At 35.8% G+C, this 18774-nt stretch overlaps 1 protein-coding gene across 2 annotated transcripts in view; it reads left to right on the forward strand.

The window, feature by feature from the left end:
* Nucleotides 1-18774, forward strand: part of Nox4 (NADPH oxidase 4) — a 146400-nt gene that overhangs the window by 118239 nt on the left and 9387 nt on the right. For both annotated transcript variants that reach the window (XM_029479267.1, XM_021166295.2), the window contains exons 14-17: nucleotides 7048-7167; nucleotides 8958-9066; nucleotides 11406-11474; nucleotides 13195-13295. In XM_029479267.1, coding sequence (XP_029335127.1) covers nucleotides 7048-7167; nucleotides 8958-9066; nucleotides 11406-11474; nucleotides 13195-13295 — 399 coding nt within the window. The remainder of the gene's footprint in view (nucleotides 1-7047; nucleotides 7168-8957; nucleotides 9067-11405; nucleotides 11475-13194; nucleotides 13296-18774) is intronic.

Consider the following 18774-nt stretch of genomic DNA (forward strand, 5'->3'; position numbering starts at 1 on the left):
AGAAACTGTTACCTGATAGATGATATATAACTATATGCCCTTTATTTCCCTAACAAAAATAAATAATGATTGACAAGCATAGTCATTAAGGAAAGAAATAATGGAGATAGATTAAAAATAATTGAGGAATTATCTTTCATTTAAATAGAAGGTGTGGTCATTGCAATAAAATGAAAATTCATTTTCCCTATTTTGTTATTCTGTGACTCTAGAGTGAAGGTACATATAGAATAATCAGTACAGCTTCCAGAAAAGAATGAATTTTGATTAAACAGTTTTTATATTCTTTTTTTAGGCTCTGAGGTAAAACTTAAATATTTGTTGATATTCTTTTTTTAATTTAATCTTTTACTTTCTGATTGATTGATTGATTTTACAATCCAGATTTTTCCCCTCCCTGGCCCACCCTCTGACTGTTCCACATCCCATACCTCCTCCCACCCCCCTGTCTCTACAAGGATGTCCCCACCACTCACACACACACACCCCACCCTTGGGCCTCCAGTCGCTTGAGGGTTAAGTGCATCTTCCCCGATTGAATCCAGATCCAGCAGTCCTCTGCTGTATATGTGTTGAGGGCCTCATATCAGCTGGTGTATGCTGCCTGGTTGGTGGTTCTGTGTCTGAGAGATCTAGGAATTCCAAGTTAATCGAGACTGCTGGCCCCCCTACAGGATCACCCTTCTCCTCAGCTTCTTCAAGCTTTTCCCTAATTCAACCACAGGGGACAGCAGCTTCTGTCCATTGGTTGAGTGCAAATATCACATCTGACTCTTTCAGCTACTTGTTGGATCTTTCAGAGGACAGTCATGATAGGTCCCATTTTGTGAGGACTCCATGGCCTCAGTAATAGTGTCAGGCCTTGGAACCTCCCCTTGAGCTGGATCCCACTTTAGGCCTGTTGCTGGACCTTCTTTTCCTCAGACTCCACACCATTTCTATACCTGCAGTTTTTTCAGACAGGAACAGTTATGGGTCAGAGTTTTGACTATAGGATGGCAACCCCTCCCTCACTTGATGCCCTGTCTTTCTGCTGGAGGTGGGCTCTATAAGTTCCATCTTCCTACTATAGGCATTTTATCTAAGGTCCATCCCTTAGAGTCCTGAAATTCTCTTACCTCCCAGGTCTCTGGTGCATTCTGGAGGGTCCCCCCCAACCTCCTACCTCCTGAGGTTGCCTAATTTCATTCTTTGTGCTGGCCCTCAGGGCTTCAGTCCTTTTTCCCTCACCCAATACCAGATCTGGTTCCACTCCTCCACCCCCTAACTCCAGTCCACTTTCCCTCCCAGGTTCCTCCCTTTCCCTTGTGACTGCTTTCTTTTCCCTCCCAAGTGGGACTGAGGTGTCCTCACTTGGGCCCTTCAGCTTGTTGACCTTTATTAGTGAGTACATACCATGCATGTCCTTTTGAGTCTGAGTTACCTCACTCAGGATGATATTTTATAGTTCCATCCATTTGCCTGCAAAACTCAGCATCTCCTCATTCTTAATAGCTGAGTAGTATTCCATTGCATAAGTGAACCACATTTTCTGCATCCATTCTTCTGTCGTGGGACATTTGGGTGGTTTCTAGCTTCTGGCTATCACAAACAAGGTTACTATAAACATAGGGGAACATGTGCCCCTGTGGCATGGTTGGGCATCTTTTGGGTATATTCCCAAGAGTGATATTGCTGGATGTTCAGGTAGATCTATTTCCAATTTTCTGAGGAATCTCCAGATTGATTTTCTGAGTGATTGTACCAGTTTGCAATCCCACCAGATTTTATTTATTAATTTTTTTTTAGAAAGATGGCCTCAAAAATTATCTGCAACTTCAGTGCCAAGGAATCTCTTGTCCTTGTCTGGCCTCCAAGGACATCTACATATATGCAAAATACACACAACAACAACAACAACAACAGCAGCAACAATACCACCATACACACACACACACGAATAAAAAAATAAAATTTTAAATTATTTAAATAATTTTTAAGCAGCATGAAGTGCTTATATACATATGGACTCCCTTTCTCTTCAGAGATTATTGACTACCAGCTTGAGGTGAGAAAGGGTCAAAGGTGGAAAGCATGGATGTTTTGGTGAATGACTGTAAGTGTGGACAGAATGACCTCTGAAGACCACTTCAAGAAGAGGAGTCCAGTTTGTTGTTTCTGGGATAGAATATATAAGGGCTTTCTATGGGTATAAGTGGAAAGGGCTAATTGGTCATGGCATCAAGTGAACAGGAAGGGCTGACCGATTATAATACCTAATTATCACATGGTATTCAGTAGATTTGTGCTGAGTTATGCAGCCTTGCAGAGAGATCTGTCTAAGGTTACTTTTCAGACATCACCCAAGGCCAACCTCCTGTGTACAGGAACACTCTCTAGACAAAGACAGGCAGAGATGAGAAAGGAAGTCCCCCATTTTGTGCCAAGCTTAGAAGCTATCAGATCATGGGGAACTGCTACCTTAAGAGCAAATTTTCCCAAAGTATACAGATCTCAAATGTTTCTCTGTAGTAGCAATACCATGAGGTTTTTAAATATTTTCTGTGTCAACATTTAGGGTTAAATGGGTTGTTTGGCACTTAATGTATAAATTTATTTTGAATATGATTTTCTCTGTCTCTGTCTCTGTCTCTCTGTCTCTCTCTGTCTCTCTCTGTCTCTCTCTGTCTCTCTCTCTGTCTCTNTCTGTCTCTCTCTGTCTCTCTCTGTCTCTCTCTCTGTCTCTCTCTCTGTCTCTCTCTCTGTCTCTCTCTCTCTCTCTCTCTCTCATTTTTGTATTCATTACCCAGTATCAGGAAATGTATTATAGCGACACAAAATGTCCTGAGAAATCTTGCATAACTTTAATGAAACATTTAACAATAGATCATCTGAAGGGATTCAATTGCATGTGACATTCAAGAGGCAACAAAGTCTTAAAAGCAAGTGAGGTGGTAGGGAGTGGATGATGTTACAATTCTAGATTATACTTTACAGGATGAATAGATTGCATGGTGTGATACCTAGCAATTGTAGCTTTGATATAACATATATACATTTTTTAAACAAGTACCAATTAAAGTAGAAACTGGGATTGATATAGAATTAGAAAATTTCATCTGAGGTGTCCACAACTTTCTTAACGACCTATCTGATGATATCAATGTAGCTCCTCAATGTCTGAGATTATATCCTCAGAGCAGGAGAAGGAAACAGAATGAAGGCTTTGTAAGCACCATGATTTCCCTCTGGACAGTCCTCTGCAGCCTGAATGAAGGCTATTTGATCTATCTAAACTAAACTGAGCCTTGTGTATTTCACCATTTAGAGAAGTGTAAATAGTTTGTTTAAATAGATTACCTTCTTGTTTTATATTAAATGGGTAGGCCTCATGCCAATTCCCCAAGATTACAGAGTTTATTTCATAGATGTTTTATAGTAAGTAAGCTAATTTATAATCATTTTTGTAATGTATATCCTAAATTTATTTCCATAGCATATATTTTTTTAAAACTTCTTAAGAAATTTTCTAGAACTCATTTTTGTAAAATACTTTAAAAATATTAATAAGGGCATTTCCCTAATATTACAGCAAACTTTCTTCTTATATTGTTAATAGAAATACAGATTAAATTGGATGTTAAGCAGTCTGATTAAGAGAAGCAATAGCAAGTGCCTGGATAGAAAATATTTAAAACTATTGACGATATTTTTGTCATTCATATAATTGGATTAATTTACAGTTGATTAATTTCTCCATTCAAAACAAACAAAAAAAAAAACCCAAAAGACAGATTAATCAACTCCATCTTAACTAGTAACTAAAACAATTGAGAAAATATGAATGAAAATTATCATAAGCTAAAAACATTTATAAAAATATAGAAAATGCTTGTATAGTTTGGGGTGAGCCTTGCAAAGGCATGACGTCTTCTCTTAGATATGGTGTCTTTCAAAATGAAACTTTTTATCACTCATCTACTCAAGTTTAAAAATATGCCCATGTCTTGATTGCAGTTTTGAAGATGTGAACAATTGTCTGTAATCTCTTTAGTTTTGCCACTGCTACTCCTAAATTAAAGCCAAAGAAATTTCTACATTATACAAGTTAATGTAATATATATATATATATATATATATATATATATATATATATATATAAGTTATTTTGTTTTCCTCTTTCTACTTCTCATAAAAAAACTAAGTCTTGTCAGGTAACCACTTACTAGTGATTTTGTGATTATTTTTTCCCTTCACCATTGGTTGGGTCCTCTGTGTCTCTGTGTGTGTGTGTGTGAGTGTGAGTGTGTAGAGTGTGTAGAGTATAGGCTGAAGATTGACAAGTTGATAGTAAGTTTCAGTTAAAGGAGTCAGAGATTCTTCTTTGCTCTTGCACAGTCTGGTGACATTACATAACAGGGAGTATATACTTTTAAAGGTATTATAAAGGTTTCTGAATATAGTCACAGTAACAAAATAAATAGTAATAATAAAATAGAAATAAATAACAAATGTTTGAATTATAGGTGACTAAACTGATTTAAATATTTCATAGTAAATTCGGTTTTCATAGTATTACATGAGACCTTATTTATGTATGTTCTTTATGATTAAATTTATCGATTCATAACAATTTAATAAAGGTATATGAAATGAAAAGCAGTTGATTCTCAGAGATTCATCAGAGCAAATCCATGCTTTCCCTATCTTGTTTTGGGCCCTTTCTGCCTCTCTGTCTATGATGTACTTTGTCCCAATGCCATAATGTGGATACACTGATATCAACATTAATAAAGTATCTCTGATTTTTATATTGCATTCTCCAATTACTAACAGGTTTTCTCTGTGTCATCACATCTTGTCTCTTTTATACATGAAGTAAATGGAGTTTGGAGAGCACACATAGGTCATCTGTGATCTCATTCCTAGTAAATGGCTGGAACTCCAAGTTCTAGGGTTCTTGTTCAAAGCTATTACAAAACACCAGAGAATGGCTGTTTGGGGAAGGAGAAGCATGTGTTGTTTTAGAAGCAAATAATTAGCAAATGGGTATTTTTCATGATTCCTCCCATTTGCTTATGAAATAAAATAAAATTTATTGGTGAAGTCTGTGAAGGCTTCTTAAAATACCATTGCATTCAATTAATTTATTTTTTAATCTAACTTATTTGATGTGACTTTCAGATAAAGATACAAAAAATTATAGGGTAGAAGTCAAGTCATTTTTGGTCTTGAAGCATGCAAAGATGTCACACATAGTTCATGATTTTTGATTAATAAAAACATGAGTTACATAGACAAGAATATTATATACACACACACACACACACACACATATATATATATATATATATATATATATATATATATGTAAAGTATATAGTAGTAGAATGTTTTCCATGTTTAAAGTACTACATTAGGCATATTAACTTTGGTTATTTTTTTCTTTAGGTAAAAGCTTTTTTGCCTTCCTTTACTGGCTACAGTATTTTTCAAAAGCAACCTTTGCAAGTTTTCTCTCTAGATAATATGCATGCATTACCTAGAATGGCCTAAATTTTGTCAGTGTAAACAGTTAACCTTGAAATAGCAACCCAATGTGGTTCAATGTCGTGAAACATTAAAGAATTTGTTTTCTGCAAATGAAGCATCCTCTGTGGGTGCAGTGAATCTCTAGGATGACGTCATTCAAACAACAATGCAAAAATTCAATCTGTTTCCCATTTCTGTGTCAACACATGTTTCCCATTTCTGTGTCAACAACCAAAGATGTGAAATGACATTTGCATGTCCAAGAAATGGCAAATTTCTTATATTTGGAATGATCCATATGACCCAATACAATCACAGATACCTATAAATTCTAGTCACTTGTGTAAAGGTGAAAAATAAAATATAAGCAGTGATTAAATACCATGAAACCCTGCATTCAAAGAAATGCCTATTAATGAATTTATTCTACAGACATTTAACAGATGCCTAATCATTAATTTCACAAGTATATTGACTTACCTGGCCTTCTATTTAATTGACCTTCAAACATAAATGGCATGTAGACATGCTATAAAAACAGACTGTTTGAAAAAGATATAATGAAAAAATTATAAAATAGCAGTGTCTTATATTCATAGGGTCTATCAAGATGTCTCAAATGTCACAAATAGTATAAATATGGTCATTCTCCAGTAATCACAGATAACTCCCTTGATCATAAAATGAATGTTTTTCGACATCAGGGATTCAGAAGGAAAGATGAAGTGCAAGAGAGCCACAGCATCCAAGTGAGACAGCTTGTTACATCTGCCAAAATAACCACACAGGCAAAACAGATGAATGGAATCTGGGAAATGTGGTGTTTTGGCTAGACATTTGCTTCCCTCAATAACATTAATGTTCTGTTACTAAGAAAAGGAGGGTGGATAGTAAGTGGACAATTCACAATTTCTGTGTAGTTAAGGATGGTTGTATAACACAACACTCACATATACACACATATTTAAATAACCATACACAAAGCAAGAACAATTTTCTTTGTGATTTTTTTCGGTAGTGTTTATACTTACTAATTTATTTAGGAAAAGAGAAGGCACAGTATTAAATTCCTCTCCTCCTCCTCCCCCTCCTCCTCCTCTTCTCCTCTTCTCCTCTTCTTCCTCTTCCTCCTCCTCTTCCTCTTCCTTCTTCCTGTAATTTTCTATTTCCATAGTTGATATGAAACTAAATGTGTCTGTCGGAGCACTCACTACTGAAAGATAAACTATCCAGTTTCAAATATTGAATCAACTAGTATTTTCATTTGTCAGTTATCACAATGAAATATCATCAAGCTTTAACATATTGTTATCTCTATAATTTCCTATATGTTTAATTAACTTAGAACTGGGAGAAAGTTCATGTTTTACTATCAATCACTCAAAACAAATTGCTTATTCCTTTGGACTTACGACTAAGAAACAGTTAGATAAGTCCCAGGCCACCACAATGCTAGAATTTGGATTCAGCACAAATGTTACATGTTATAGAAAAATAACTTTTCATCTTTTCAACCTTTGTCTGCCTTCCCTATAGGTTATACATTGATGGTCCATTTGGAAGCCCATTTGAGGAGTCACTGAACTATGAAGTTAGTCTCTGTGTGGCTGGAGGCATTGGAGTCACTCCATTTGCATCGATACTAAACACTCTACTGTATGTCACTTTGATCAATCTTATTACTGCAAATAGAGAAATATTCAAACATATAATTTACATATAAAATAATTCTTTATAGAGTTTTCCCACTCAGTGTTCAAGAAATGACATTTCCTAATTGGTGAAAGAAATAATTCAGTAGTTCTCAGTGTATGATCTGTAGTTCCTAGAATCCTCTATGTAAAAACAAACCCATCTTCTTTTCCTATCAATAGTTACTCACCCTCAGACGTCTTTTCTTGACCTCCTCACAGTGGTGTCACTGTTCATTTATTCAATTAACAAGTATTTGGGGTGCTCTTGTGCTAATTAATCTTGGGTTACTGGAAATAGAACAATGAATGTAAAAATATAAGGAGGGCATCTGCCCTTCATTGCCAAAGTATATGATAGAATCAGGAATAGGGAGAATCATTGCCTTCAGTTTTGTACTCACTGGTGACTCTACCAGGCTCCAATGATTAGTTCAACCCTGTGAGCATAAAGGGCCCTGAGTATTTTAAATGGATCATGAAGTAACCCAAAAATCATGAATATGGGAAAGGGACTAATAGTGAAGTAACCAGGTAGGCTTATAGTGATGGAAGGAGAGAAGATAAGATTTGGAGGAGAGTAATCAGAATGCACTATATTTGAAAGAAATGAATAAAATAGAAAGTTACAAGTAAAAAAAAAAGGTAAATAAATTATAAAAACAAATGGCTGCTGTGGTTGTAAGAATATGTTCAGGGAACACTTTTATGACAAGATGATAAACATATCACCACCTCATTCCTTCATTTATTAACATATTTGCAACAGACTAAAGAAAACAAATGTCAACATTGAGATTGCCCAATTGGGAAATAGTCTAAGAATTTCATTCCAGGATTATAAACTTAAGTTCATTCATCACTATAAAGAACAAACAAGATGACAGCAAGATGGTGCTCCCAGATCGCTTCCATTCCCTTCTCAAATCGACAAAGTTAAATTAAAATATGTGAGAGGAAATATAAAAAGAAGAAGAAATAAAACTTTCCTTTGCCTTAGTTGGGAGAATCATGACTGTAAGATAAACTAGAGCCTTGTCTCAAAAAATTTAAAAAAATGACATTTTGAATATTTTATTTCATTTTCTAATATTATACTAAATGTGATTTGGGGACATGTTGGAGACTCTTACAAAAATAAGCATGTTCCCGTCCAGAAATCATTTGTTTCAGACAACATATTACAAGTTATTTTGATTCTTAGTGTTATTAAAAAAGGAACATTTTCTTAACCTCAAGTCTACCTCATAGTCATAAGTAGGCATCCAGACTTGGAATTGTGGGTGGCTGGAATGTATTACATAGTGTGTGATTGTGAAATCTCTCTTAAATGATTATTAAGGAAAGGATAAACAACCAAGTTTCTGGAATGGTATTACCTAGAAGTGAGGGCAACTCTGAATGTCCTTTGGATCCCTGCACAATGATACAGTTCACTGAAATAGAGAACTTGTTTTTTTCTGAGACTTATAAGCCAACGTTCTTCTGATCCAAGTGTTCAGTTTTTGGTCTGGAAGTTGAAACAGGTGATATGTATAATACTGACAAGTATAGCATTCTATGACATCTTAGTCACCATTTTGTGTACCATATCTGTTTGAGAGTTATGATAAATGTTGGCATGGAAATGGTTGAAATGTGGTATGTTTATTTTTTAATTGGTTGTGTATGAATGAAAAGCAAGTGTTCATGTATATGTAGACTTTGTACTGTCTATCCAATTCCAGTTACAACTTCATTACATTGATTTTAAAGGGATGACTGGAAACCATACAAGCTAAGAAGACTGTACTTTATCTGGGTGTGCAGAGACATCCAATCATTCCAGTGGTTTGCAGATTTGCTCTGTGTGTTGCATAACAAGGTAATGTTGGGATGGTTATTGTTTTTTACTTTTATAATTTCTTGAATAACATTTACTTGTATATTTTAAAATCAAAAAATGTTCACTATAAAACAGAAGCCTCTCTTAAATCCAAAACCAGTGGTAATATCAAATAAAAATGAATGCACATCTTTTTAGATATGAATGTTTGTTAATATATGTCTTTCTCTGATATTTTTAACAGGCATATCTGCATTTTAACATAAAATAGTAGCTATCTATGAACATGACTAGAGACGATGAGGAAAGAAAGACAAAGTGACCATCACAGACATGACGGAATCTTCTAACCTCTGTTATAAATTTCCCTCATATTCTTGTTTTAATGTTTTTGTAGTCAGCACATTTCTTGATCCACTATATAGTTTTACAAGTAAAAAAAATTTCTTGAACTAGTTCACTAGGAAAGTAAAATCTGCTATTATATTTTTCTTTAAATTATTTTAAAGCTTATTGCTACATCTTAAATGTTATTTTTTATGAATGAGAATAAAATCAATTGTCTCTATTAATATTTTTGGGCTCACTGTATCTGATTTACTTTTCACTTTCTTAGTATTGGCTACTTTATATCTGTACACAGTGCTTCAGTAATTGTTCATATGCTTCCTTAAAATGTTTTTTCTTCTTGAAGCTAAGCATGTTATCATCCAGAAAATATCATTAACTGACTCTTGAGAATTAGGGTCTGTCTTAAGATCTAAAGATATAGTACATAACAAAATAAAACCATGATTTTTATCTCTCCTGTATTCATAGTAACACAGAAAACTAAACAAATATATGTGCAGCATGTCTGATTCTGAGACTTAAATTTGGGACAAAAAGAAAAGAAAAGTATATCAATGTGGCCACCAGAGGCTGTTTTCTTTTCTCTTTTTGTTTTTGTTTTTTTTAATTTTATTAGATAGTTTCATTATTTATACTTCAAATGCTATCCAGAAAGTTCCCTATACCCACCCCCACCCTGCTCCCCTACCCACCCACTCCCACTTCTTGGTCCTGGCATTCCCCTGTACTGGGGAATATAAAGTTTGCAAGACCTAGGGGCCTCTCTTCCCATTGATGGCCTACTAAGCCATCTTCTGCCACATATGAAGCTAGAGACATGAGCTCCGGGGGTACTGTTTAGTCCGCCAAGCCATGTTCTGTTGGGATAGTCTTGAGTGTATTGACTAGTCAAATGCCTTGAGAGCAAATTCAATACATACCTAACTCTCAAAGTTCTCTGATGCAGTCATATGTTTACTGCAATGGTAGAAGAGGACAGAGGTCGATAGCATAATAAAAAGAGAGATCCAACTGGAGAGTGGTATACATGTGTGTGCATGTGTGTAGTGCTCTTAGATAGGTAGATTGCAGAAGTCTTGTAGACTTTATATTAGAAAAAAAAGAGATTTAAATTTATACCTAGTGTTATTGAAGATGTGGATTGAACAAAGATGGTTCTAGAAGAATTATTTATAATATTCCAAATATTCAAACAGGTAACCTATAACTAATTGGAAAAAAGGGATGTGTATTTATATAATAAAATCATTTAATATTACGATAAAAGTTCTGACATGTTAAAACTTGAGTGGACCTTAGAAATACTATGATAATTAAAATTATGTAAGTCAGCCAAATATAAAGGGACAAATACTTTCTGGTACAATTTACATAAGATACTTGAATTAGTTCACTTTGTAGTTTGTTAATGTAGAAAAATAGTTTCTGGGTAAAAGAGGGAAAGGGAAGCTGTTGTCCTACTTTCTCTAGATTACTTCTTTGCAGGTGTACTTCTGGTCTCTCATAGCCTTAATTTTTTTTTTTTCCTGAGGAAAATACACAGTGAATGAGTAGAAAGCCAGATGGCATGTCTACTTTTTATGCTTTGGATTCATTTTCCTATCTGAATACCTGTATGCCTATTGTCTCTCTTTTAAAGGAAAATTATGTTTATTGATGAGGGAAGTGATGGGTTAAAATTTAGGTGTCTTAGCAAATAAAATAGAAGTTGTTTATAAGAAACCGAGAGGAATAATATATTGCTTTGCATGATTTATCTTTAGATTGTGTTCTTCTATCATCAAAACCATCATCACTAAATTTCACCAGAGCAAGTTATGTTGAAAGAACTTGTCTCTCATCTGTCTGTCTGTCTGTCTGTCTATTTATTAATAACCTATCACCTCCCTGCTTACTTTTATTTTACTATAAATATTTACTGTGATAAACCAAATTATCTACTGCATTATAGAATCACATATGCTAGGTACAAACTCTGAATATTTAGGAAGAATTTAAATGAAGCTTTTCATTTTTATGTCTCTCAGTTTTGGCAAGAAAACAGACCTGACTTTGTGAACATCCAGCTGTACCTCAGTCAAACAGATGGGATTCAGGTATGTGGCTGGATGTTATTGTTAATTAAATGAGCCCCTTGATAATAGAAGATTTACTGTAAGAGCTGTGCTGGAAAAAAAATTTCTGCATAGGGTTTTAGCAGAAGTGTCCTAGAGGAAAGCCTCCACTGGGATACATCCAGGAAACTCATAGCTCGTCCTTGAAGTCTGTTGTTCCTTTCAGTTCTCCTCACAGCATGCTGAAGTAAACCTTTTGATTCCATATTTCTTCTCTGGGTTTGTTTCAAGTTCCATGTCTCTAGGGAGACATCAAGTAATAAATGAACAACCTCATGATCTCTTTTCCATAGAGGGAAGGTTTTCTGTGATGAGAAAAGATAAAGTCTTACACAATCAAACATATTCCATCCCAGAGGAATCTAACATAGAAACAGTAAGAGCCACAGTGCCTTGTTTACTATAAGAGAGACTATGCTGAGAATTCCCCATACATCATTTTGTATAGTAATCTCAACTAATTTAAGCAGTGCATACTATTACTCTCTATATTATAATGCAAGGCAAACTAAGGTTTAGGAATATCAAATAGTTGCATAATGTGATGAATCTTTGTGCAAATGTTTTTCCATACTAAAAAAAAAAGACCTGTGTCTGTGTGTCTGTCTGTGTGCACACATGTGCATGTGTGCACTTCCTACAGAGCTCACAGTATAATCTTGAATGTTGTAATTAAGTTCCTCAACTCCTTTGAGAACAGGTCAGTATCCAAATACCCACAAATTAGGCCAGACTCCTAGTCAGTGGGCACCAAAGACCCATTATCTCACTGCCACTACAAGTTCCTGTCACTGCAAGTTCACACTATCATATTCAGCATTTCTATGTGGCTTCCAGAGATTGTGCTCAGGTCCTCAAAGTTATAAGGCAAGAGTGTCATTGAAAAAGACCCCAGATTTTTTATTAATCTTTTTCTTCATCCATTTTATTGTTTTTCAGATAAAATATGAATGCTTATCAGTTACCTAGAAACTGTCTTAATTGGTTTCTGAAGCTTTTAGTTAATATTAATGTTTTCATTTCATTTTACTTCAGCTTGAAGCAAGAAAATATGATATTTCTTTAATAATCTAATAATAAAATCAGTATAGATAAATTATATCTGGTACTGAGTCTGCCTAACTGAAAATCAGGCACTTTCTTTTCTTTTTATTTCCCTCTGACAGTTCATTGTCAATTAAGAACAAGTGCTTATTCTCTGCAAGGATGAGCCCTTTACCAGTCACTGTCCGATAGGGAATAGACTTAGATATCCAGTGTTGTGGGAAGTCATGTCTAGAGTTATTCCCCCAAATTTGTGATGAAAATCTGTGTTAATTTACTCATATAGTGAGCCTAATATGACAAATGTACTTAGCTACAAACATATGTCAATGACATTTAATTTTGAGTCCACATACTATTAATATGTGATGAACTGGAGTGTGTTCTTCATCTTACATCGAATGTATTTAAAACTGAAGAAAATAACTAAAATCAAAGTAAGTCAGCAATTTGTGAAAATAACATTCAAAAGAATACTGAATTTTAAAGGAAAAGAAAATGAAAGTGACCCTTTGCAATTGTACTCCTTAGAATTCTGATTTGCTCCTTAGGACACAGCAATTTGGAAGGAGATGCTAGCTCAGGTGAATTCATGTACGAGAAATATACTGTTTATCCAGAGCTGCATTTTATAAAGCATATCCTTCCTTTTTGACAGAAGATAATTGGAGAAAAATATCACACACTGAATTCGAGACTTTTTATTGGGCGTCCTCGGTGGAAGCTTTTATTTGATGAAATAGCAAAATGTAACAGAGGGTAAGTAATGTTCCTCACGAAGTTAACGTATGGCTGAAGGTCAAATTTAAAAATTCCTGGGTCATCCCATGAAATGTTTAAAGATTAATTGCAAATATGTTTATCACAAATTCATTTGAACATTCAGTTTCAATCAAAAGATGAAGTAAAATGGTTACCACTCTAAAAACCTGGAAAATGGAATAATTAAAATATGATTTAGACATAGTTAAGTATTTGTGATTTAGACTTACCTACCTACTTTTAAAACTGTATGCTTGCTTTAACATTTATATTTTTCCTTATTTATTTATCTATGTATTTATTTGGGGATGAGGGGTTGGGGGTCAAGACAGGATTCTCTGTATAGCACTGGCTGTCCTGGAACTCCTTCTGTAGACCAAGCATGCCTCAAACACTGAAATCCATCTGATTTCCAAATACTGGGATTAAAAGCATATACCACCACCACCTGGATTAACATGAATATTTATAGTCATGGTATATATCAGATGATCTGCATAAAATATTTTCAGCATCAATTTGGGTAAATAAGAGAAAGTCACCAATGCATCTAGCAATAGTCACATTCAGAAATTAATTTTTGTACTGTATTATTATATTGAAATTTTTATTATATTGAAAATTTTAACCATTTATTTTAACGTTAGCTTTCCAAGCCAGGAGTATTTCCCAAATGTATTTTTTCCTCCTAACAAAGATGGTTCTATCAAGACTATTAGCATATTGAATGTGTGTCTATGATCTGAAGAAGTAACTGGAAGGAAGGGCATTTACATTATGATGGAGACACATCAGGCCATTTGTCATCATTCCATATATCATAGTGAAGAGCAGCAACTCTAAAATACCTAGAAGAAGTTTAAAAACTGTGTGTACATGAAGATCATTTTTTAACTGATTATTTTATTGATTTACATTTTAAGTGTTGCTCCCTTGCTGGTTTTCCCTCCTCAAATTTCCCATCTCATACCACTTCCCCTTTGCTATGAGAGTGCTCCCCAACTCCCACCCCCAACCCATTCCTGCCTCACTGCCCTAGCATTCCCTTATGCTGGGTATCGAGCCTCCACAGGACCAAAGGCCTCACCTCCCTTGATGCCAAATAAGGCACTACTCTGCTACATATGTAGCTGGAGCCATGGGTCCCTTCATGTGTACTCTTTGTTTGGTGGTATAGTCCCTGGGTGCTCTGGGGGGTCTGGTTAGTTGATATTGTTGTTCTTCCTATGGACTTGCAATCCCCTTCAGCACCTTCAGTCCTTACCCTAAATCTCCCATTGGGGTCCCAGTGCTCAGTAGAATTGGCTGTATCTACATCTATCTTAGGTGCTGGCAAAGCCTCTCAGGGGGCCGTTATGCCAGGCTCCTGCCAGCAAGCACTTCTTGGCATCAGCAATAATGTCTGGGTTTGGTGTCTGCAGATGATATAGATCCCTCGGTATGGACTATTCTTAAGTCTCTGTTGCATTATTTGTCCCTGCATTTTCTTTAGATAGGAACAATTCTGGGTTAAATTTTTGAGATGGGCGAGTGGTCTCATCCCTTAACTGGGGGTTGTTACTAGATATGCTCTCTACAGGTTCTATCTCCCCTTTGCTGGGTATTTCAGCTAGTGTCATCCCCATTAGTTTCTGGAAGCCTCTTGGTTCCCTGGCATCAGGGACTTTGTAGTGGCTACCCCAATTCCTTATCCCCTACTACTACATATTTCTGTTCAACTTCCTGATCCTTTGGACTTCACTCCTGTCTCTCCCCATTACTGATCCTGCCCCCTTTTTTCCCTCCTCCTCCTCTCTCCCAATCAGCTCTCTCCCTCCCTCTACCTCCTGTGATTATTTTGTTCTCCCTTCTAAGTAGGATTAAAGCATCCACATTTTGGTTTTTCTCCTTCTCAAGCTTCATATGGTGTGTGAATTGTGAGTATTCTGAGCTTTTGCACTATCAGTGAGTACATACCTTATGTGTTCTTTTGTGTCTGTGTTACTTCACTCAAGGTGATATTTCTAGTTCTATCCATTTGCCTGTGAATTGCATGACATTATTGTTTTTTTGTTTTTTTGTTTTTTTTTTAAGATTTATTTATTTATTATATGTAAGTACACTGTAGCTGTCTTCAGACACTCCAGAAGAGGGCGCCAGATCTCGTTACGGATGGTTGTGAGCCACCATGTGGTTGCTGGGAGTTGAACTCTGGACCTTCGGAAGAGCAGTCGGGTGCTCTTACCCACTGAGCCATCTCACCAGCCCCCGACATTATTGTTTTTAATAGCTGTGTAGTACTACCACATTTTCTATATCCATTCTTCCACTGAGGGACATCTGGGTTGTTTCCAACTTCTGGCTATTATAAATAAGGTTGTTATGAGCATAGTGAAGCATGTGTCCTTGTTATATGTTGGAGTATCTTTTGAGTATATGCCCAGTAGTGGTATAGCTGGGTTTTTAGGCAGAACTATTTCCAGTTCTCTGAGGAACTGCTAGATTGATTTCCAGAGTGGTTGTGCCAGGTTGCAGTCCCACCAGCAGTGGAGGAGTGTTCCTCTTTCTCCACATCCTTGCCAGCATCTGCTGTCACCTGAGTTTTTTTATCTTAGCCATTCTGACTGGTGTGAGGTGGAATCTCAGGGACATTTTGATTTGCTTTTCCCTGATGACTAAGGATGTTGAACATTTCTTTATGTGCTTCTAGGCCAATCAAGATTCCTCAGTTGAGAATTCTTTTTTACCTCTGTACCCCATTTTTAATAAAGTTATTTGGTTTTCTGTGCCTAACTACTTGAGTTATTTGTATATATTTTGTATTAGCCCTCTTCTGGATGTAGGGTTGGTAAAGACCTTTTCCTAATATATAGGCTGCCATTTTGTCATATTGACAGTGTCCTTTGCCTTACAGAAGCTTTTCAATTTTATGTGATCCCATCTGTCAATTGTTGATCTTAGAACCTGAGCTATTGGTGTTCTGTTTTAAGTTTATAACATGAGTTTAATGTTTCCACAGTCTTGCCTTAGTTCAATATCAGAGACACATTTACTCAACTGAGATTCCTTCTTCCCAGATGACCCTACTTAGTATGAAAATGACCAACAGACAATCAGCACAAAGACATTTACACAGGTTCTCAGAATGTCTTTAAGAATTCATGACAATAAAATAGCAGCCCCCTTCTGAGCTATATCAATATAAGAAACATTTTCTTGACTAGTGACTGATATGGCCAGCCTCTGTGGGCAGTGCCACCCCTAGGCAGATGGTACTGGGATGTATAAATGGTAACCTAAACAAGCCCTTCAGATCAATCCAGTGAGCAGTGTTCCTCCATGGTCTCTGCTTCAGTTTGTGCCTACAGTTCTGACCTGAAGTTTCTGCCCCAGTGTCTTTTCATTATGGGCTATAAGCTATAAGATTAAATAAATCTTTTCCTCTCAAAATTGCTTTTGCTCATTATATTTCTCATAACAATAGAAAATAGTATGTAAATTCATAGACATACAAACATATGAAACTTAAGCTTTAATTTTTTAAAACAAAAATATATTGACCCTACAGTAGATAATTATATATTTTGTAAAATTATTTTCAATTTTTTCTTCAGTTAACTTTTAATAATATTCTTATGTTTTCATCATGGACAATTTTCATATAATCTTAAAAATTTCTCTATGACCCTACATTTTTCATTATTATACAGGTCTAAAAAAACATTAATTTTAATATGATTTTTTTTGTTCTTGCTGTATTTAGAGTGATTCTGATCAGCTTCCAAATATGCAAATATTTTTCAATTATATTTTGATTATTGATACAGATTTGTTTGAAAAATCTTCTGATCAAGCTTTAAACTGGAGACGTGCACACCCTGTCAAATTTTTATATATATATAAATGTACAAACTGCTTTTTTCTTTTACTGAAAATAGACACTTTTTTCATATAACATATTCTGATTATGGTTTCTCTTCCCTCTACTGCTCCAAGTTCTACGACCTTCACCTCCCATATGGATCCATAGCCCTTTCTGCCTCTCATTAAAAAACAAACAGGCTTCTAAGGTATAATAATTAATATAATATGACATGACGTGATAAAAACAAAGGTATACAGATAAGAATGAGACAAAAGAAGCAGAAGGAAAAGCACACAAGAAAAGTCACAAAAAAGGGACATAGGTGTAGAGAGACCAGTTTTTCAAATACTCAGGAATCCCATAAATAACACTTACCTGAAAGCCATAATAAATATACAAATGACTTGTAAGTTAAATTTAAAAAATAGTGATAAAATTTTTTTAAAAAATCCTTAATGTGACCTTATGAGACAAAGAACCTCCAAAACTGCTGTTGAATTTACTTTCTCTTGGCCATCTACTCCTGGACTTGTAGACTACCTTCAATATTAGTGTGTTTCTCCAGTGAGACACCCTTGGAGAAAATTAAAACTTCATTTTCAAGGGGTTATTAATTGAACATGGCTTCTAGTTAGGGATGGGGACATGTGTCCACTTCTTTCAGCTCTAGGAAGACATCTGGTACAGACCCATGCAATCCCTGCATATGCTGCTACAGTCTCCATGAGTTCATATGTACATCAGTTGTGTTGTATTTCCTTGGTGTCCTCTATCCTTAATGACTTTTTAACTCTCTCTGCATCCTCTTTCTCAGGATTTCCTGAGCCCTGAATGGAGGGATTTGATGGAGACATCCCATTTAGGGCTGTGTTTCAGTCTTTCACTCTCTGAATACTCCTTGATTGGTCTGTGTGTTTGTCCTAATATGCTGTAGGAAGAAACTTCTCTGATGATGTCTGAGCAAGGCTCTGATCTGTGAATATAGCAGAATGTCACTGGAAACCATTTTATTGATACATCTCTTTAGCAGAATAGTGGTATTAAGTTTTACCCCATGTCCCTGGACTACCACACAGGTTCCTAGTCATCCAGACAGTATCAGCTATGGGTTCCATCTCCTGCAGCAGGCTTTAACTCAAATCAGACATTGCTTGGTTACTCCCACAAGCTTTGTACAACTGCTCTAACTTGACTTGCAAGAATATCTCCACTGTAGATAAGTTTGTAACTGGTGTGGTGTTTCTCTTTGGATAACATGCCGCATATCGTATAGGTTGAGCAATGGGGTTTTACCATCAGAGTGTGAAGATCAACCTTCAGACCTGCCAACAGCCTGGGTAGTTTGGGCATTCTCATGGGTTCCCTTTGAACGACAACTCTGTTAACTATAATCCAATTCTGCTCCAGGAAGCTTCATTTGGTGACAATAAAAGTACAGGTGTGGGGGAACGCCAGGGCCAAAAAGTGGGAGTGGGTGGGTAGGGGAGTGGGGGTGGGGAGAGTATGGGGGACTTTTGGGATAGCATTGGAAATGTAAATGAGGAAAATACCTAATAAAACTATAAAAAAAGAAAGTATATAGCAACTATAATGTTTTGTGAGTTACTATCAAGAGTAAATGTTGCGGCCCGC

This window comes from Mus caroli, chromosome 7 (genome assembly GCF_900094665.2).
Source record: "Mus caroli chromosome 7, CAROLI_EIJ_v1.1, whole genome shotgun sequence".
Classification (NCBI taxonomy): domain Eukaryota; kingdom Metazoa; phylum Chordata; class Mammalia; order Rodentia; family Muridae; genus Mus; species Mus caroli.